This window comes from Nymphaea colorata, chromosome 11 (assembly GCF_008831285.2).
Source record: "Nymphaea colorata isolate Beijing-Zhang1983 chromosome 11, ASM883128v2, whole genome shotgun sequence".
In the NCBI taxonomy this organism is placed as follows: Eukaryota; Viridiplantae; Streptophyta; class Magnoliopsida; order Nymphaeales; family Nymphaeaceae; genus Nymphaea; species Nymphaea colorata.
In genome coordinates this window covers 20,086,927-20,107,710 of record NC_045148.1, presented here as the reverse complement: position 1 = coordinate 20,107,710, position 20,784 = coordinate 20,086,927, and the positions used below count along the sequence as shown (strand labels likewise).

The following is a 20,784-nucleotide window of genomic DNA, read 5'->3' as shown; positions in this document are numbered from 1 at the left end:
CATCCAGCCTCATAATTCATTATGGTATCACAGTCAATTGGTTCCCACGATTAAGCTCATTCTTGTTTTGATATGATTCTTTTGCAGAACTGCGGATCCCTCTTCATCAAGAAAAGGTTGTGATTCTACTCATAGATGTTGATGATCTCATTTGAACAGGTAGTTATCCAACCTTACTAAGTTCATAGTGAAAACTCTGGGAACATGCTTTGCAATTTAAGGACATGGGGCAGCTCCAATATTTCTTGGGAATTCAAGTTGATGAAGATGACATGAGCCAACAAAAATATGCACAGGATTTTACTCAAAGCTAGTGAATACAACAATGCTGCAAACAAAGACCCTTGCCGAGTCCAACTTAGCTCCTTTTCCAGATGTAAACAATTACCGAAGCATGGTTGGAAGCTCAAGACCTGAGATTTCTTATAGTGTTAATGTTGTAAGTCAATTCATGCAAGCTCCTACAGTTGGTCATTTTCAACTTGTCTATATGCATTTTATGATAAATCAAATCAAAGGTACCCTTGAACATGGGTTACAAGTATACTGTCATGAACATTCTATGCAAACTATGCAGGCTGCACTACTACTAGGTGCTCAAACATTTGTTGGTAGCAATTATAATTTTTGAAGCGTGGCACTTCAAGTACAGAGGCGGAGTACATAGCTATGGCTTTCAAGAATTTAGCACCCTCAAAGCAAAATTCTGGTTCACCCCTGGTGATGGTGACTCAATTTTAAATTCTTGAAAAGAAAGTTATTTTTAAGGATGCTAATGCGTGGTCAGGAAATTAATCAAATTATAAAGCACCATTATGTAATTAAACTAACTTAGGTGGACCCAACACGAGTTCACACCTTCAACCTTCATTGATACACGTCCCTTTATATTTATGGGTCTCATGTGTATGTTAAGGGCCGTTTGGATGACACCTTGTAAAAATCTTGTTCCTTTGAAAACCTGGTTTGCATATTTGAATGACAAGACAAAAACTGAGTTTTCATTTTCTTAAAACCTGGTTTTTGTTATCCAAACAGAAACTTGGTTTTTGAGGGTGATTGTAGAAAACAGGCTCAGCTGAATGTTAGATGGCAGTTATATGACAATTATACACAATAAAAAAATATGATTATTGCAATTATATATATTTTAGGGAAAAGAAGAGAAAATTATATAAAAGAGGGCTTTCATCTGCAGTAACAAATTATATGGAAAATTATTGACAGTTAAAAGATACACTAAGGTCATACGCATTAACCGAACATAATTTCTCAACATATGTAAAGGGTTTTCAAGCTTCTAACCAGTAAGTATGAAAATGCGTGGAGTTATGAAAAGATAAACACAAACAAAATACTGGAAATTCTTTTCCAACTAGAAAATTATAGAGAGGAAGCCTTCAAATACTCAACTCATTGACAAGTAGACAAGACAGAAACACAGGGCCTGGCTCCCCTTATATTTTTAGAAATTCAAGTAAAAATTTTAGTCTAACCCATATAAGAATTTTCAAAAAGTATATTTTGGCCTCTGTAGAAATTTTAAAACTTATACGGTTTCTGCAATGAAAAATTTCTAACTCCACTTCTACATACTTGCTGCAACCTAGAAGATACCAAAAAGCCTGTCAACCTGTATATACCCTAAAAGGAAAAGAACCAAAAATGCTCTATATGCAAATGTTTATGAAGAGCGACCTAATGTGTATTAATGAAAGAGGTCACTTTCCCAGCACTTTAAAAATCTTCACAAGCACAAACAAGCTCGCTTAAGATGAATGAGATTCTTTTTTGGGACTTCTACCAAGAGATTATATAGGAAAGAGTCAACCTCTTCCGTTCATTTAGTAAATGGCGGAGCCATATGGTAGCTGGTGTGGGCAATTAGCCTATTCATTCTACTTTATTTACAATTAGAAACTTCATTGAATTTTAATTTTTCAGACTTCTACGAAGATATTATATACTAGAAGGTTTGTTTATCTAGAATTTGTTTAATCCATCTTAAGCTGAGAGAGAGGGATAACATTTATGGCAAGTCTTTTATCAGTTCAAGAAGCATCGTGGATGGGCATTGACGATTGAAACTATAAAATTAATAGATCACTCTCAGTTTCTATAGCATTAATTCTTTGTGTCAATTGCATATTTACAAACAACAAGATTTACAACATCCATAATTACTTGAATATTGGAACGGAGGAGAAAAAATGTGGATGAACAATCTGTGTCGATAGATATGGACAATGTGGGGGATTTTCCGGCGACCGCGGCAATGGCGGCGTCCGGGTTCTACCTCACGGTCGGTGAGGTTCCAGAGATCAGGTATGTCGCCTCTGGTCCGCTAATTCTCCTTTCCTTCCTTTTTTCTCGGTGCAGTAAATTTAAAAAGCTTAATTAAGGAAAAATAAAATAAAAAAGAAACTAATAATATAAACCTCAACAGAGCCGGCCTCGTCGTTAATGCTACATTCAGATACCAAGGAACACGACATTTTCCCCTTCTTGTAAGTCTTTCTGGATTTGAACCCTCGGGTTCCTCTGCTGCATTGGGATGCGTTTATTTATTTTGACCTGAATATCTTTTGAAGGGGATCGCTCCAGAAGGGTCTTTTCGTTAGAGCCGGCCTCCCCCTTCATCCTACAGGATTCCGATCATCGGCAGGGTTCGCTACCTCATCCAGGACAGCCGTGGCCGACATAGGTCTGTTGCGGATTCTCCTCCCCATGTCAAGAATTTCGCCTTTGTTTGGAGATTTTGGACGCGGCATGCTGCCATGGTTGAAGGCATTCATATTCTCCTCCCCAAGCAAAGCCTTCGTGTTCAACCTTTCTTTCTTTCATTTTCTGTTAACTTTCATGAAAAACCTGGAACGTTTGCTGAATCACCAAACGGTGATCAGTGACTTTTCGCAATCCAAACTATCACAAAACTTGGTTTTGGAGACAAAACTTGGCTTTGGACACAAAACCAGGATTCGCCTCCAAAACCAGGTTCTGAAGTATCATCCAGACAGACACTAAACTTTGGCTTTTGATTTATAAACTTTCAGTCTCTGGAATTAAGCTTAGAGATGCATGTTTCTGGAAAATGAGCCTTTTCGTAGTCCATCTGTACTAGTTAAGATTGTCACGGGCTTGTGCTTTTCTTGGCTAATTACCATAAGATCTGAGCTTGAGCAGAACAAGGTTGGTTCGTTTGGCATATGATGTTGCTCAAACCATCACTTGTTTCATATGGTTGGGAGTATTAAGATCTGTGGATTAACCCAAGGGAGATCTGTTTCTCTTCCAGTTGGAGACCTGAAATAAGAAGTAGGATGTACTACAAATCGGATAAAATCCATTAGGTATATGTTTACTTCTCCAATGCATGTTTTCCGTACGTTGACAGAATGTCTTCCATGTTCACAATAATTCTGGGTGCAACTTTCGTTCCTTTCACTCTGTCGTGCTTTTAGAAGCAATAGACCAAATAACAGAAGAACGAGGTAGGCTTGATCCTGCAATTTTTTCCCCAATAAGTGCAGGTTGTTTGGGCAGGGGAAGGTCCAAAGAATTGTTCCCAAGCATGAGAACTACCGTGGACATGGGTGGCCTGGTTGCAGGATCTTCTTGAATGCAAAGAAAGGCAATATGCAAACACCTTAGCATTTGATCACTTGTTGAAGTAGAACCATCTTTAAGGACTGGGTCGATGAACTCTGTCCCTTTCCCTTCATGCCACAAGCTCCATGCCTGCTAGCCAATATAATTTGAAGTTATATGTATATATTTTTGTTGTAGAATTTGTAGCACCCCATATTTAAGGACTTCAGAACAATTTTTGTATCCTTAGGAGTTCAAACACTAGTCATAGGCTATACTAACAGTTCTAAAATTCATAACTTCTATGATTGAAGTCAAGCTCATCACTCGGACCTTAGGTTTCAAATGCGCTGATGTGTGGTTGAAGGGGAGTAGATTGTAGCTACTTATATGTGAGAGCTTAATAATAATGCTATGTTGATTTGGAGAAATTTTCAAAAAGTTAAATGCTCAATGCCATAGCACCAATTGTCCTATTTGCAGGTTTTGAGGTGCAAATCGAAGTTCAGGTCACATGTTGAGGTATAGATACAGATGGTTCTTAAAGCTGTCAAGCGGTGAAACTATAATGTGGATGTTCAATTCCTAGGTGGCCAACAATACCAGGAAGGCGTTCTAGTTAGCTTAATAACTCTATGAAATCCAATTGCCGCACGGGATACTGCAGCAAATGAAGTTGCAAAATGCAAGTAGAAGACATGGAGAAACAGAAAAACTTTGCGAGTGGTTATGGTATCAGTAGTAAATAGCCATCTTCTCATGGGCACCTCTGTAGACTGCTTTTTGAAAGACAGAAGAGTTCTTTGTATGCAGTTGTATGATGAAAAACTGCTATTCTGTGTGAACTTTTTTGGAGAAGATTAAGAGAGACTTACATGTTCAACGAGACCAGCACCCTGATGGCTTGCATGAAAACGTATATCCAGTTGGCCGCCGATGATTTCCAACAATAAAATACCAAAGCTGTAGACATCAGATTTTGTAGAAAACACACCTTCCATGGCATACTCTGGAGCCATATATCCTCTGAAAGAAGCAAAGGAAAGGAATTAGTTGATGCTTATAATTTAAGAAGGCAGTCGCTTTACAGAATTGCCTTTCAGGTCACAACACCGACTAAACGAAAAGTCAGATAATTATGCAGTTCACCTTCATTGTTCACGAACAGTAAGAAAACAATTTTGGACTTGCATTTTTGCCCTTTTATTTTTGCACTACTTATGATTACCAAATTTAAATTTTGCAAGTTTCTTGGTCATAAACGTAAAACAGTGATCCACTTTTTGCGGATATTTTCTTGCAACTAGTTCATGAGTAAAATAGATTACAATGTTTCGCTCTTTTAGATGGAGCAAGCCCAGAACACTATGGTATTGTGAAAATTTGCCATGAAGACACATGGTGATTGTAAAGACTTGTTGATCAGCAATCAGTGTTTATGTTGTCGTTGTACTTACAAAGTACCAACAATGATACTGGTGGTTGCCTGGCCCTGAACTCCACTGAAAATCCTTGCCAACCCGAAATCAGAAATCTTAGGATTCAGTTGCTTGTCTAGCAGCACGTTGCTAGCTTTGAGATCCCGATGAATGATATTGAGTCGAGAATCTTGGTGAAGATAAAGCATCCCCCTTGCAATTCCTATGATAATATTGAACCTCTTCTCCCAATCAAATGAAGCACGGGTTTCTGGACCTGCACATTGTAAATTGTTTAATAACTTTAATTTGACTCTTAAGAAGATATATCACATGTATCCCATACCCTCCAATAAAATTTGAATTTTCAAAATATTAGAGTACATTTTATCTTGGGCTCAAGCAGTTTCTAAGCGTTTCATACCTTTTTCACATGTTTTAGGGGAAAATGTTCTTGTACTGCCATTTACATGAAATTAAGTTTGTAATACATGAGGGAAAACTTGAAACTATTTCCGAAAGCACATAAACTCATGCTTCGGGGAGGCAGCTTTAAGGCTTAACAGATGCTGATATCTTCTTGACATGCAGAAAGGACCTGTATTTTCCACTATTGCGGACCTCTTTGCGCTTCCTTTCAGCAAGAAATCCACCCCCGCAGGGGTATTTATGTATGCGTGTAACAATGTGAAAGAAATATACTAACCTTCAAGGAAGAAATCAAGGCTTTTGTTGGGCATGTATTCATATATGAGTATCATCTCCTCATTTTCCAAGCAGCAACCAATAAGCCTAACCAGGTTTGTGTGTTGAAGTTTGGCTATCAACTCAACTTCATTCCTGAACTCCTTTAAGCCTTGCCCAGTGCGACCAGACAGCCTCTTCACTGCTATTTCCTGTCCATCAGGAAGCTTCCCCTGGAAGGAAAGCGTCACCAATTCTTATCCATTTGTGATTCTAATAAGAGTGAATAATCTTCAAAACTGAGTGACATGGTCAGTTTAGAAAGATAAACGCACCGAAGTCGTTTTTATCTAATTGTTATTCTAAAAAAGAAAATAATCTTCAATCCTGAGCAACAGAGACTCTTCAAAAATGTCCTCTCACCAAAGTAGGCATGACTTTGGTGCGAGTGCAGCAACAAACAAATTGTTTTCTACCTTTTTGAATTGATAGTTTTATTATTTGTAGACAATGATACGTATATATGTATGTGTGAATGTGTACCCTTTCCTGCATGTGCACCATGAACCTATGTGACATAGCACTAAACATGCGCTCCTCAATGTAGAGAAAATTCAATACAGGGATCAAATTTTTTCCCAATTTTTCCCCTTAATTTTTAAAAACTTATTTACCATTTTATTCTTCATACATCGTCCAGGTCACACGGTTTCTTACAACTGGTTAACTATAGAGCTCAAATTTAATGGGTGTTACTTGAACAACTATATATAGGGATCAAGCTGCCCCTAGTATATCAAAGAAGAGAACAACATTTCAGTTCAGTCAGAAATCGACCATATTGTTACAAATAAATCACAGGGATCAACTTTATAGTTGTTTTGACTTATTAACAAAAAATAATTACTCCAATTACCTTGTAGACAGGACCATAACCACCTTCTCCAAGCTTATTTGATTTTGAAAATCTATCTGTAGCACCTTCAACTGTCCTCAGGCTGAATTGCGGTAAATTATAGATTGCCTCATTCTCTTTTGCACTTTCCGAATCGATTGGAGTTGCTTCTTTCTGTTTTAGATTCTCTAAGACCACATGAAAATATAGGAGATCAAAGATATGATTTTTTTTTTTTTTTTTTTAGTGAGATCGATGGCTTATACAGCCTTTGAAAGGCACATGAACTTTACCTGGATTCTGCTTTCGTCTCCGAACTAAGCAGAACGTACACGCTGTTGTTAGCAGTAGCACACCAACGAAGGAGATGACAACGTATATCCACCAATGCTTACGCCCTGTTTTGAACGGATAATTGTTATGTTTTTGATACGTCGTGGTTGTTTACAAATTGTTGGATGTCCAATGAGGACTAGACGTAACTACAACATACAATTGTTGTCCAAAAATCTGTAGAAAGAAAAGGTCCCCATAAGGGATAGGAGCATCTAGCAGCAGCTTCTATGTTGGATATGATCGTTTTTTCTTTTTCGAGAAAGTAGAACAAGGTATTGTCAGCCAACCGGAGAAATTCAGTAGAAGAGAGCAAAAGAAAGCGGACAACAGTAGGAGGTCCTTACCATCAAGTAATAAAGGACAAAATGAACATGAAGAAGCAGAAAAATACAATCTGATAAGCTAATAAACCAGACAGACCTGACACCCTGGTTCCATAATGAAGTAGAGGTATTCCAAATTCATCAGCAAAAAGTTAGTTCCTTCAACGACACAAAGGACAGAGTTCCACTTTACCAAACAGACATTCATCCAGGTGTTGGATGAACAACTAATTAGAATTACCAAACTTGCGCTTGTGGCAGCAGATGAGGGCAGATTTGGTCATCCCCAAGTTTCATTTATATTTAATTATTTAAATACGAACACCCCAAATGCTCCAATTTAAAAATGGCGATTGTTTCACGAAAACATGCATGTGGTTTGGGATTTTAGATCTGTTTAAGCATATGATTTGACAGAGTGGACTCACCGTGACTGGGCTCCGGAAGTGATATCACAGTAGGATAGCCGTAGAAGAAAGGCCGCACTCCAAAAGCCAAGTTGCAGCTTCCCCTGAGGATGCGACCGCTTTGCTTTCCATTAAAGCATGCTGCAATATCGGAGCTGGCATTTTGCAAGCACCACCCACATTGGCCCGCAGGTATATCTTTCACGCACTGCACCAGAGCGTAGATCCTCTTTGCTCCTGCAAGGACAGAGACTCCCGTAGCAAAGAAGCGATTATTAGGAGAGCTCTGCGTCACCAGCGAGGTCAGGTTGGCTACAAGGATTCTCAAACTCTGATAGAAGTTCGGAAGATTTGATGCATTGTCTGCTGCTGGTTGGCATGCCCTGTCATAGACGTCTACCTTACCGGGGAAGTTCTCGTCAGAGTAGCGCAACTGGCAGTGGTCGAGCCATATGATTGCCCTTCTACTATTGGGGCATAATTCTTGGATTTTAGAAGAAGCCAGGGCAATGCACTCCCAGCAAACGTCATCAGGGATGTCGCCTCGGCACAAGGCTTGGCCATAGACTTGGCTGGAGCCGACACCAACGTTCTCGTCGTATAAGCCAGAGACAGGTACATACACTATCAGATGAGAGAGCAAAGCCTTGAGGTTTCTGTGAAAGGGGCTGCCAACCTTGTTGCTGGATGCTGGTGGGGAGCAATTAGCTGAGACAGAAATGGCGCTGCTAAGATAAATCTCATGGGGTAGGGGAGTGAAAAAGGGAAAGACTGCGAATCTTAGAAGGCATTCGACGTTATGATAAACTACACCGCCATTTGTACCCCCAGCATCCCTGAGCATTTGGCCGAAGGCTATGTATAAGCAAGATCTGCAGCGCTTTTGGGACAGGGACTGAATGCAGAGCGCCATGCCGTAGATAGTAATGTTTTGAGTGTACTTGAACTTGTCGCCCCAGAACAAACGGCCCGAGGGGTTGGTGGTGGCGGAGGCAATCAGCTTGTAGAAGAAGAGGGTGAGCATGGCATTGAATCTTTGGGGGTCAGGGACGGTTTGAAAGCCCGGGAGGGACAAAACTCTATAAGCTGGAGGTACGGTGGTATCGGCAACGGCGGCCACGATGCAGGCTTGGAAGACAATAAAGGCCGATCTGATTCTGGGGCACCGCAAGGCGACCTGTGAGGCAGCGTCAGAGAGACAGACCTGGCAAGCTTCGCCGTCGAGGTCACCTCGACAACCGCCGATAGCAGTGGCTTGGTCAGGGCTCTTGCCCACGGTGCCATTGTAAAAGCCAGTGACGGAAGCGTTGGCCACCATAGTGGCCAGCGCACGCTGCAGGTTATGGCTGAAGGTGCTGTTCGCCTCGTAGCTTGAGTTGCCGATGCAACGCCAGTAGGGGTTGTCAGCCATGTTGACGAACCGCAAAGGAAGGAGAAGGGCAATTAAGACAATGAGGGTGGAGCTTCTTCTCCACATTTCCCCACCACTGTGCAAACGATGCTAGAATTCTTGTGCGTAGAATTGGGAAACAAAGGAAGAGGAGGAACTGAGCTGGCATGCAGTATACACAAGGGAATTTGAGGCGGCTGTTTCTTCCTCCCTTCTTACATATTCTCTGCTCGACTTGGTGATGACCATGGCGCCGGACACCAAGACTCCATGTACGTCGCATCTGAACACAGGAATTAATTTCGAAAATCAAAGGACTCGGTCAAGAAATTAATTAATTAATCTCGTGTTGTCATTTTCTGACGACCAAGTCAGTGTGTAACTTACGGAAACCTTCGTTTCAGAATTAGGACTCCTCTAATATGCTCATAGTCTCAAACTTGGAATTCACATTTATATTTTTAGCCTCAATTTAATTACCAACAAGGGCACAAAATGTTTGCCGACTTCTAACAAAGATGCTGTCTTCTTTTTCTTAAGAAGTGAGAATTTCTCGTTGATCATTACAAAACAACTTCCTAAAATTAAGTAATATATGCACAAAATGTTTTACATCTTTCAAAATAGCATCAACTTGGATCTCCTTTTTAATATTGCTAGCCAAAGTATGTTCTATATCAGACAAATTAAAAATATGAGGTTTATATCACTCAATGTGTTGGCTATTACATTAATGCATTCTACCAACGCCCAAGGCTGGAAATAAGTTGTTGTCCCCTTTCCCACCTAATACATGTGCGCGTCATAAGTCCAATACTCCAAAATTTCTTTGTAGATAGCCTTTTGGAATAATTGGTGGAGTAAGGAATTTATGTGGGAAGAGCATAAATATCTATACTTTTTAGTTGATGGGAGAAAAAAAACCCCATTATTCTAACACCGAACACTACTGAGCTTGAGTTGTTCTTATGTACAAGCATTGACCCAATGCCCGACTCATCACGGTGTGTTGGTTTCTTAATTTCCTTCTATTTTCCTCAATGTGTACACTATAAATATTTAAGATTATTGTATAATTTTTTAAATTAAACAATTTTATTTAAATCAATCTTAATTGGGTGATTCAGGTCGGAATCTACGAATAATTCGGACATGTTAAAGAAGGGAAGGTCAGTCCTTAATTTTTGCATGTTGAGCTTGGTCGAGCCATGATAGGTTAGACCTAACACCAAGCAAGCGCCCTGGCTCATTAGAAAAAGTTTGGCAATCATTAGGAGCCGTTTGAAAAGAAGAACGGTTTATTACTGTTTTACAATCTTGCTTTACAACTTGAGACAGGTTCATAGAATGCTATAATAGTACAAAAGTACTTTGTGAAGATAGTGGAGTAGATTTATAAAACAATAATAAACTATTGTTGTTGCTAAACGGCCCTTTAAAGGCTCTTTGAATGGCAATTCAAAACTCAATTTTAATAGTGTATGGTGGCATCAAAATTATTGATTTTTTTCAAAACTCAGTTTTGACAAAATTCAATTTTCATAAAGGGCCTCAACGCTGCATCCGCCGGTGGCCTGGCCCCGAGTTTTTCATAATAAACTAGGTTTCTTCCCTCTCCTTCAGGTTTTAGTCTGATCATCCAAATACACAAGGGCGTTTTAGAACTCCCTTAAAAATCATTTTTTAATAAAACGTGGTTTATTGAAAGCAAATGGGTTTGTCACAAGAGTTTGCATGTTAGTAATTGCTATGAAAGCAGGTGTATTATGTTAAAGGTAGCTACTGCAAATTCTGTTGTCTGCATTAAGATAGCAGATTAATCTCAATGTTTGCCATATGGTTGACGTATGAGACAAGAAGATGGTCACAAGATTCTCGTAGGCATGCATTTAAAAGGTGGTGACTATAGCATGCCAAAAGTATATCTTTTTTAACGGCACAAATAGAGTAGGCATGAGATGTCATTTCTTACAAATTTGACTCTTGTTTCAAACTTGCATAGGTCTATAACACAAGATCATGTAAACCAAAAACATTATGTTTCAATATGAAGGATTTGCAATAGTTAGGGATGCAGCTCGCCATGAGTTGCGTTCTTGATTGGCCTCTGAAAATTTCGTCTGTCCTTCCATTGTCATATGGCGGTAGATAACTATATTTGGAGACTCTGTATATTCTAAGATACCAAGAAATTTAATGTTTGATCCAATTTCACAAAGTCAGTGCCTTGTTGTATGTCCTTAATAGTACACAATTTATGCCATGTTCAAAAAATTAGTAGAGGAATTGACGTGTCAACTTGCTACAGGATTCATTGACATACTTGTCAAGCTCTTCTTGAGTTTGGGCAGCCTACCTTGAGTGACAGACCACATGGGTGATAATAATGTCCCAAAACCAACTTGAGCGTCCTGGCCAATATCGACGTTCCTCATAGCCAGCTAGCTCCAGCTCGCACCCCAATGCAAACACCACCGCTGGGGCACATATATTTATTCATGAAACGTTGAACATTTTTCAAGTTTTTTACTATTTATAAGGCTGTTTCATAATTATTTTTTGTTGAAAGGAATCTCGAGTGACTTCTAAAAGAGCTTGTTGAATGATTGGTTGTCTTGTTTTTTTAATCTTTTTGTATTGAAACCGAAACTTCCAGTGACTTGGTTTGGACCTATTAATCACTGGCCTGGCCTGAGCCTGGTGAGGAGAGGGTCGGGTCGTGATGCCTATAGAGCTTATCATTTCTCCTGTTATGATTTAAGTGTGAATTAACCCTGCTACTAACAATGGCAACTCCTCATCTCAAAACTAACCGATGTATTGTGGTCTGGCATACGTTAACTTGGTTTATAACATGTTTACTTTTGCATCCATATGAAGTCCTGAACGATAATGACTAGCACTAATACATACATAGCAGCAAATGGTCACTACAAAGAATAAGTCTTTTACCGACGACTAAAAAACGTTGGTGAAAGTCACTATAATAATATTAATGGAGATCATGAATTCATATCTACAGCTGCTAAGGTAGAAAAACGTAATTATTCGAATAACTTGCAATGGCTCTATTAATTTCTGAGTTTGAGTAGTTCGGGTTTCTATTAGCAATGAACATAGAATGCAATGGCACTATTAATTTTTGAGTTTATGAGTTAATATATTCAACTATCGAATGCATGAACCATAAAATATTCACCTCCTTCTCCGTAAAACGTGCGAAACTCTGCACGCATCTTCAATGTAAATGTTTTTGTTTAGCACGTGCCGGTACATGTAGTCCCACACATCGGTGAGGACCGATGCTCATCAATGCAATTTGAAAAACGTCGCTGAAAATCTATCTTAATTGACACTTCTTATTGGAAGTCGGTAAAAACCAACTTTCAATGACGGCTAGCGATCCGCCAGTGATTCCATGTCTCTCTCTTTTTTTTTAAAGTGAGCATATAAGCTTTAATTTGAAGTTTTTTCAAAATCTTTAATTGTAAATTTGTTTTTATTGCCCTTTAAGTAAGAAAAACCAGATAGAAAGTATTGACATGAAATATGCACTTGTATATCCTTTGATCACATTTGCCTTTCTTTCAATCATTTGATATTCTTTTACTTCCTCACAACACTGGTTTAATTAATGTTATGCGAGGTAGGACGAATCCATTAATCCTGCAGATAGATGTGGTCAGAGATTTTTAAATTTGGAAATAAAAAGATCATTCTTTTACAGTAAGTCGCTGATTTTGAATCATTATAGAATTTGATCGACATATCGGGTTTGTTCCTCTTAAATCATATATTCTTCATCGGTTTTGGTTGATTTTTCCATTAGTCCCCTTTTTAATCAAAAGGGAAGTTTTATATAGATGCATTTAAATAGTGTCTGGCAAGAACTCACACAAATTAAGCTAAACCAGTCGGTGCCTAAAGAGAGGACACAATAAGTACATATATGGTGCATTTTATCTAGGAAACACGACGCAGCTTCTTGCCTTCCTCAAAGCCAGTGCCCGAAAACGCAGCGTGAGGATCAAATTGAGTACAGCAGGATTTGAACCTGCGACCATTAGGGTAAAATATCAACCAACCGTCATATTGAGTTGGTAGTCCATAAGGATTGGTGCGGAAAAGGCATGCACTTGCAAAGCGAATTGACAAATGAAACATGAGGGTCGAACTTTGGCTTTTGATTTATAAATTTTCAGTCAATGGAATTAAGATTAGAGATGCATGTTTCTTGAAAATGAGCCTTTTCGTAGTTCATCTGTATTAGTTAAGATTGTCACGGGCCTGAGCTTTTCTTGGTTAATTACTATAAGAGCTGAGCTTGAGCACAAGAAGGTTGGTTCATTTGGCATATGATGTTGCTCAAACCATTACTTATTTCATATGGTGGGTAATATTAAGATCTGTGGATTAAGCCCCGGGAGATCTGTTTCTCTGCCATTTGGAGAACAGAAATCTGAAGTACAAAGTATTACAAATCGGATAAAATCCATTAGGCATATCTTTACTTCTCCAATGCATGATTTGCTACGCTGGCAGAATGTCTTCCAAGTTCACATACATTCTGGTTGCAACTTTCGTTGCTTTCACTCCGTCGTGCTTTTAGAAGCAATAGTCCAAATAACAGAAGAACGAGGTAGGCTTGATCCTGCAATTTTTTCCGCAATAAGTGCAGGTTGTTTGGGCAAGGGAAGGTCCAAAGAATTGTTCCCAAGCATGAGAACTACCGTGGACATGGATGGCCTGGTTGCAGGATCTTCTTGAATGCAAAGAAAGGCAATATGCAAACACCTTAGCATTTGACCACTTGTTGAAGTAGAACCATCTTTAAGGACTGGGTCGATGAACTCTGTCCCTTTCCCTTCACGCCACAAGCTCCATGCCTGCTAGCCAATATAGTCTGAAGTTATATGTATATATTTTTTTTGTAGAATTTGTAGCACCCCATATTTAAGGACTTGACAACAATTTTTTGTATTCTTAGAGTTTAAACACTAGTCATAGGCTATATTACCAGTTGTAAAATTCATAACTTCAATGATTGAAGTCAAACTCATCACTCGGACCTTAGGTTTCACATACGCTGATGTGTGATTGAAGAAGGGGAGTAGATTGTAGCTACTTACACGTGAGAGCTTAAGAATAATGCTATGTTAATTTGGAGAAATTTTCAAAAATTTAAATGCTCAATGCCATAGCACCAATTGTCCTATTTGTAGGTTTTTGAGGTGCAAATCAAAGTTCAGGTCACATGTTGAGGTATAGATACAGATGGTCATTAAAGCTGTCAAGCGGTGAAGCTATAATAATATGGATGTTCAATTCCTAGGTGGCCAACAAGATCAGGAAGCGTTCTACTTAGCTTAACAACTCCATGAAATCCAATTGCCACATGGGATACTGCAGCGGATGAAGTTGCAAGTAGCAGACATGGAGAAACAGAAAAATTGTGAGTGCTTATGGTATCAGTAGTCGATAGCCGTCGTCTCATCGGCACCTCTGGAGACTGCTTTTTGAAAGAAACAGTTCTTTGTATGCAGTTGTATGACGAAAAGTGCTATTCTGTTCGAACATTTTTGGAGAAGATTAAGAGAGACTTACATGTTCAACGAGACCAGGACCCTGATGGGTTGCATGAAAACGTATATCCAGTTGGCTGCCAATGATTTCCAACAATAAAATACCAAAGCTGTAGACATCAGATTTTGTAGAAAACACACCATCCATGGCATACTCTGGAGCCATATATCCTCTGAAGAAGCAAAGGAAATGCATGGCAATTCAAAACTATTATTGTTGCTAAACGCCCCTTTAAAGGCTCTTTGAATGGCAATTCAAAACTCAATTTTAATAGTGTATGGTGGCGTCAAAATTATTGATTTTTTTCAAAACTCAGTTTTGACAAAATTCAATTTTCATAAAGGGCCTCAATGCTGCATCCGCCGGCGGCCTGGCCCCGGGTTTTTCATAATAAACTAGGTTTCTTCCCTCTCCTTCAGGTTTTAGTCTTATCATCCAAATACACAAGGGAGTTTTAGAACTCCCTTAAAAATCATTTTTTAATAAAACATGGTTTATTGAAAACCAGGAGATACTCCAGTTGCTAAAGGAGACAAGTTTAGTCTCAAACAGTGCCCTAAAAGTGAAATCGAATCTAAGGAAATGGAAAAGATTTCCTATTCGTCTGTTGTGGGAAGTCTTATGTATGCTCAGGTTTGTATTCGTCCGGATATTGCATTTATCGTTGGAATGTTAGGCAGATACTTAGGGGATCGTGGTATGGATGATTGGAAAGCATCCAAAAAGAGTTTTGAGGTATTTACAAAGAATGCTCACATACAGGAAGTCAGACCAGTTGGAGATAATTGGGTATTCAGATTCTGACTTTGCTGGGTGCCAAGACAGTAGCATAGCATGTTACGAGGCATCCAGTTATGCTTTGTGGTTACAGAATTTTGTCACGAGACTGCGCATTGTGAATGGTGTAGAAAGACCACTAAGGTTATTGTGTGACAATAATTCAGCAGTTATATATTCTAATAATAGCCACAGTTTGTCAAAGTCGAAGCACATCGACATAAAAGTTTTTGGCTGTTAAAGAAAGGATACAGAATGGTCAGGTGTCTTTAGATCATATTGGGACAAACTCTATGATTGCGGATCCGCTTACTAAGGGTTTAACACCTAAGGTCTTTCACGAACGTGTTGTTTGTATGGGGGTGTTATCATTGGATGATATGCTGGTTTAATGGGAGTTTGTATTTTGTTTGCTCTTATGTATGAACACATATTCAGTTTTATGCAGAATAAAGTTTAAAGTTCTTTGGTTTCATTCTGTATTTATGTGTTTTTTGATCTCCATAAGGTTTTTTAAAGTTGGACCAGTTGAGAATAGACATGTTGTAATCACATTACATGTAATTCTCATGTTATACATCCATATCAGATCTATGTCATTGGTTGTGTTAACATTTGTGATCATTGAAGGTTTAGCTAATTTTGATATAGCAAAAACCTCTTTGGTTCTGTGTTGATATGATCATAGATGAGATTGGTGAAAATGACGTTTAATAAGATAGCAGTTATGAGCTCTTAAGGTTTTATGTAATGTCTGAATGTATAAAGACATACTTGGCCCAAGTGGGAGATTGTAAGATCATTTAGTTGGCCGGCATAAGTTTATAAGGAATTTCAGACATTATGACTGCCTTAAGGTAAATATTCGCTTAAGTGATTGCGTTTTGGAATATTACGTTATTTTATATGGTATGAGGTAATTTTAAAATGTATAGATACCTGTACGTAATTACGGACTCTTTGAGGGGTTGAATCTGTAATTGTCCTTTATATAAAATGGTAGTGGTCCCTGGGGTCGTGAAGATGGTTGCTTGAAATGTTGGTTTCTAGGGTTTTCTCTTCCCCATTTGAGAGAGGCCTCACGCGCACCGCACGTACCCTGGAAGACCCTGCTGTGATCTTCCCTTGCACCAGTTCAGATGGATTCAGGTACGCTTTCGTTTCAGTTTAAGGTTTTGTTTAATTCAATAATTTAGCATGAGCATGATCCTGTTTAGGGCATATCGTTTTGTGTATGCATAAAGGGAAGAAATCTCAACATTTTATACAATAGAATTTGCAGTAGCTACCTTTAACATAATACACCTGCTTTCATAACAATTACTAACACGCAAACTCTTGTGACAAACGCATTTGCTTTCAATAAACCATGTTTTATTAAAAAATGATTTTTAAGGGAGTTCTAAAACGCCCTTGTGTATTTGGATGATAAGACTAAAACCTGAAGGAGAGGGAAGAAACCTAGTTTATTATGAAAAACCCACGGCCAGGCCACGGGTGGATGCAGCGTTGAGGCCCTTTATGAAAATTGAATTTTGTCAAAACTGAGTTTTGAAAAAAATCAATAATTTTGACACCACCATACACTATTAAAATTGAGTTTTGAATTGTCATTCAAAGAGCCTTTAAAGGGCCGTTTAAAGGCTCTTTGCTCCCGCGAGGACAGAGACTCCCGTGGCAAAGAAGCGATTATTAGGAGAGCTCTGCATCACCAGCGAGGTCAGGTTGGCTACAAGGATCTACCTTGCCGGTGAAGTTCTGGTCAGAGTAGCGCAACTAGCAGTGGTCGAGCCATATGATTGCCTTTCTTGGATTTTAGAAGAAGCCAGGGCAATGCACTCCCAGCAAACGTCATCAGGGATGTCGACTCGGCACAAGGCTTGGCCATAGACTTGGCTGGAGCCGACATAAACCTTCTCGCCGTAGAAGCCATAGACAAGTACATACACTATCAGATGAGAGAGCAAGGCCTTGAGGTTTTTGTGAAAGGGGCTGCCAACCTTGTGTTGGGTCGGGTCCAGCCTTAAGTGGACCCGATCCGGCCCGTCACTTAAGTGACGAGTGGAAGAAAAAGGAGGGCACGCGATGGTGCCCCCCTCTCAATCTTTCTCACGTCTCTCTCTCTCTCTCTCTCTCTCTCTCTAGGGTTTCTTTTTGGGGGAAAAGAGAGGTGTGCTCTCTCTTTGTGGCTGCACAACAAAAGGAGAGAAGGAGAAGAGGAAGGCTAGGAAGAGAAGGTTGCGAGCTTGGCTTGAGCAAGATTCGATTCCAATGAGGAGGCCAAACGCATCTCCTCTCAATCCACGTTTTGGGCATTCCATCGGTGATATTTTTCTTTGTTTTCTCATATAGTTTTGATGAGATATTATTTTTTGAGGGTTGGCTTTGTGTAGCCCCTCATCGGAAAACTTATATCATTGATTGTAGTGGATTGAGTTTTGGGTCGTACTACCTCGTGGTTTTTACCCTCATTGTTTTGAGGGGTTTTCCACGTAAAAATCCTCTTGTGCAGTTTGGGATTGTTATTGCTTTGGTTGGTTTGCTTAGCCGTTGATTTGTTGCTTATTGCATGATCGGTTTGGGTTATACTTCGTTGTTGAATCATTTGTAGTAGATTTGTGCTTATCTGCATTTTATCCCTGCAAAGTGGTATCAGAGCCAACATGGTGGATAACAAAATTGATTTTGGTACTAGTCGTATGATTAGTCTAAATGGGACTAATTATAGTCTATGAAAAAATAAGATGAAAGATCTCTTATATGTGAAGGCTATGCACCTCTCAGTTTTTGCCAAAGAAAAGCCCGATTCTAAGTCTGATGAAGAATGAGAATTTGAACACGAACAAGTTTGTAGTTTCATTCGACAATTTGTGGATGAAAATGTTTATAACCATATTCAAGATGAAAATCATGCATGTAGTTTGTAAGCAAAATTAAAAAATCTGTATGCCTCCAAGACAGAAAGTAGTAAATTATTTCTTCTGAAAAGATTGATGAATTTGAGATTCAGGGAGGGCAGTTCAGTGTCAGATTTTCTAAATGATTTTCAGGGGGTCATTAGTCAGTTATTCATTATGGGCGTTAAATTTGAAGATGAGATTTTGGGATTATTATTGTTTGCTACTTTGCCTGATTCATGAGAGACATTTAAAGTCTTGCTTACTAATTCTGCAGCTAATGGGGTTATTTCTTTAGAGACTATTAAGTCAGGTATTCTCAATGAGGAGATGAGAAGAAAATCTCAGGCTTGCTCTTCTCAGACAGAGGTTCTTTTCCCAGAGAACAGGGGGGAGAGTAAAATCAAGAGTTACAGGGGCAGAGATAAAAGCAGAAGCAAGTCCAAATCGAGATATAAGAATTTGGAATGCCACCACTGTGGAAAGAAATGACACATAAAAAAGTATTACTTTCAGCTGAAGAATGAGAATAAAATTGGGGAGAAACAAGAGAAGAAAAATGACCAAGATGACAATGTCGCAGCTGCGGCACAACATGAAATATTTTTTGTTTGTGATGCTAACATGGTTAATGTTACCAGAGACGATACTTGTTGGCTTGTTGATAGTGGTTCAGCTCTTCATGTTACTTTCCATAAGGATTTTTTCTCTTCATATATTTTTGGTGATTTTGGTACTTTGAGAATGGGTAATGGTGTCTCAGGTTGTAGGCAAAGGCGACGTCATTCTGAAGAATGCGAATGGAGCTCTATTGAAGCTGACAGATGTGAGGCATGCACCTGACATGCATCTGAACCTTATCTCTGCAGGAAGACTCGATGAAGAAAGGTATCACAACACTTTTGGTGATGGCCAATGGAAGCTTACCAGAGGTTCCTTGATTATTGCTCGAAGCAAGAGATGCAGCAATAATCTTTATACTATGCGGGCATCGATTTTTAGAGACATGGTACATGTGGCACAAGATGAGAAATCTATTGAGTTGTGGCACAGGAAGCTGAGACATATGAGTGACAAGGGACTACAATTCTTGATCAAGAAGAATCTTCTGCTAGATGTAAAGAAGGATAAACTTGATAAATGTAGTTATTGTTTTGCAGGGAAGCAGACACGAGTCTCTTTCAAGAGTCATCCACTTTCCAGAAAGTCAGAAGCACTTGAGTTGGTTCATACAGATGTATGCGGTCCTATGAAAGTAAGTTCACATGGTGGTGCACTTTATTTTGTCATGTTTATTGGGTCTATTCTTTGAAGAGGAAAGACCAAGTCCTTGGTGTTTTTAAGGACTTTCATGCACTGGTTGAAAGGCAATCAGGAAAGATGCTGAAGTGTGTTCACAGCGATAATGAGAGAGAGTATATTGGTCCATTTGATGAGTATTGCAGATCTCATGGCATCAGGTACCAGAAGACTCCATCTAAGTCTCCTCCGTTAAATGGCATGACAGAAAGGATGAACTAAACACTCATGGAGAGAGTTAGATGTCTCCTATCTGAAGCTAAGTTATCTGATTCTTTTTTGTGTGAAGCTTTACATACTGCTGTTTATGTGATTAACTTGTCTGCACATGTTCCTTTGGATGGTGATGTTCTTAACAGAGTTTGGTATGGGAAGGATGTATCCTATGAGCACTTACGTGTATTTGGATGCAGAGCATTTGTGCATATACCAAAGGATGGGAGGTCGAAGTTGGAATCAGAAAGCAGGCAGTGCGTGTTTTTGGGTTATGGCCATGATGAATTTGGTTACAGGTTGTATGATCCAGTTGAGAAGAAGCTTGTTAGAAACAGGAATGTGGTATTCGCTGAAGATAAGAATATTGATTATATTCAGAAAACAAAACAGGAAATGATTACTCTCATAGCAACTATCAACCAGTTGATGTGGAGCCTATTCCCTTACAGAATGCTCCAAAAGTAGTGCCAGATGAGGCTATTGAGCAGATACATGATAGAGAATGACAAGTAGACATGCCATATATTCCTAATTCAGATGACGAAGATGATGATCATAATTTGGAGGGTACTTCCTCAGATGTAGATCGGCAGCGGAGATCCACGAGGGAGCGGCGTCCGTCACTAGATATCTCGTACATGACTATATTTTGTTTAACTGACAGTGGTGAGCCGGAATGCTATGAAGAAGTTATGCATGATGTGCACAAAGAAAAGTGGATGGAAGCTATGAAAGATGAGATGTAGTCACTTTACGACAACCACACCTTCAAGCTTGTAGAGTTACCCCAAGGCAAGAGGGCAGTGAGAAACAAATGGATTTTTAGAGTGAGGCATGATGAAAACTCTCCAAACCCAAGATACAAAGCTAGGTTGGTTGTGAAGGGGTTCAATAAGATGAAAGGAGTTGATTTTGATGAGATATTCTCACCGGTGGTCAAGATGTCATCTATCAGAGTTGTTCTTAGTTTG

The 20,784-nt window shown here is 39.2% G+C and overlaps 2 protein-coding genes across 7 annotated transcripts; one reads left to right on the top strand and one right to left on the bottom strand.

Moving 5' to 3' along the window:
• The first annotated feature begins 2,136 nt into the window (after window positions 1-2,136).
• On the top strand, window positions 2,137-4,456 carry LOC116263938 (uncharacterized). Of its 6 annotated transcripts, none has more exons than XM_031643773.2 (4): window positions 2,137-2,325; window positions 2,447-2,507; window positions 2,592-2,704; window positions 4,072-4,456. In XM_031643773.2, exons 1-4 carry the CDS (start codon window positions 2,247-2,249, stop codon window positions 4,107-4,109), a joined length of 291 nt encoding a protein of 96 aa, XP_031499633.1. In that variant the 5' UTR covers window positions 2,137-2,246; the 3' UTR covers window positions 4,110-4,456. The 6 variants fall into 6 exon arrangements, with proteins under 6 accessions (XP_031499633.1, XP_049936385.1, XP_049936384.1 ...); XM_050080428.1 differs by having other exon boundaries at window positions 2,592-2,787; XM_050080427.1 differs by lacking the exon at window positions 4,072-4,456 and adding an exon at window positions 2,995-3,370 and having other exon boundaries at window positions 2,592-2,937.
• On the bottom strand, window positions 3,310-9,292 carry LOC116263926 (cysteine-rich receptor-like protein kinase 10). The gene is made up of 7 exons (XM_031643753.2): window positions 7,673-9,292; window positions 6,879-6,983; window positions 6,607-6,773; window positions 5,713-5,923; window positions 5,046-5,283; window positions 4,464-4,614; window positions 3,310-3,738 (listed from the first exon to the last, which is right to left on the bottom strand). Exons 1-7 carry the CDS (start codon window positions 9,126-9,128, stop codon window positions 3,442-3,444), a joined length of 2,625 nt encoding a protein of 874 aa, XP_031499613.1. The 5' UTR covers window positions 9,129-9,292; the 3' UTR covers window positions 3,310-3,441.
• Window positions 9,293-20,784: the final 11,492 nt, after the last annotated feature.

Excerpts from the sequence above, each read along its gene's own strand:
- LOC116263926 (XM_031643753.2), bottom strand. The coding sequence starts at position 9,128 with ATGTGGAGAAGAAGCTCCACCCTCATTGTCTTAATTGCCCTTCTCCTT. Across the intron at positions 5,924-6,606 it reads GTTATGGTCCTGTCTACAAG|GGGAAGCTTCCTGATGGACA; the intron begins GTAATTGGAGTA and ends CTTTCCTTCCAG. Across the intron at positions 4,615-5,045 it reads AGTATCATTGTTGGTACTTT|AGGATATATGGCTCCAGAGT; the intron begins GTAAGTACAACG and ends TGCTTCTTTCAG.
- LOC116263938 (XM_031643771.2), top strand. The coding sequence starts at position 2,247 with ATGTGGGGGATTTTCCGGCGACCGCGGCAATGGCGGCGTCCGGGTTCT. Across the intron at positions 2,326-2,446 it reads GGTGAGGTTCCAGAGATCAG|AGCCGGCCTCGTCGTTAATG; the intron begins GTATGTCGCCTC and ends AAACCTCAACAG. Across the intron at positions 2,508-2,591 it reads CACGACATTTTCCCCTTCTT|GGGATCGCTCCAGAAGGGTC; the intron begins GTAAGTCTTTCT and ends TATCTTTTGAAG.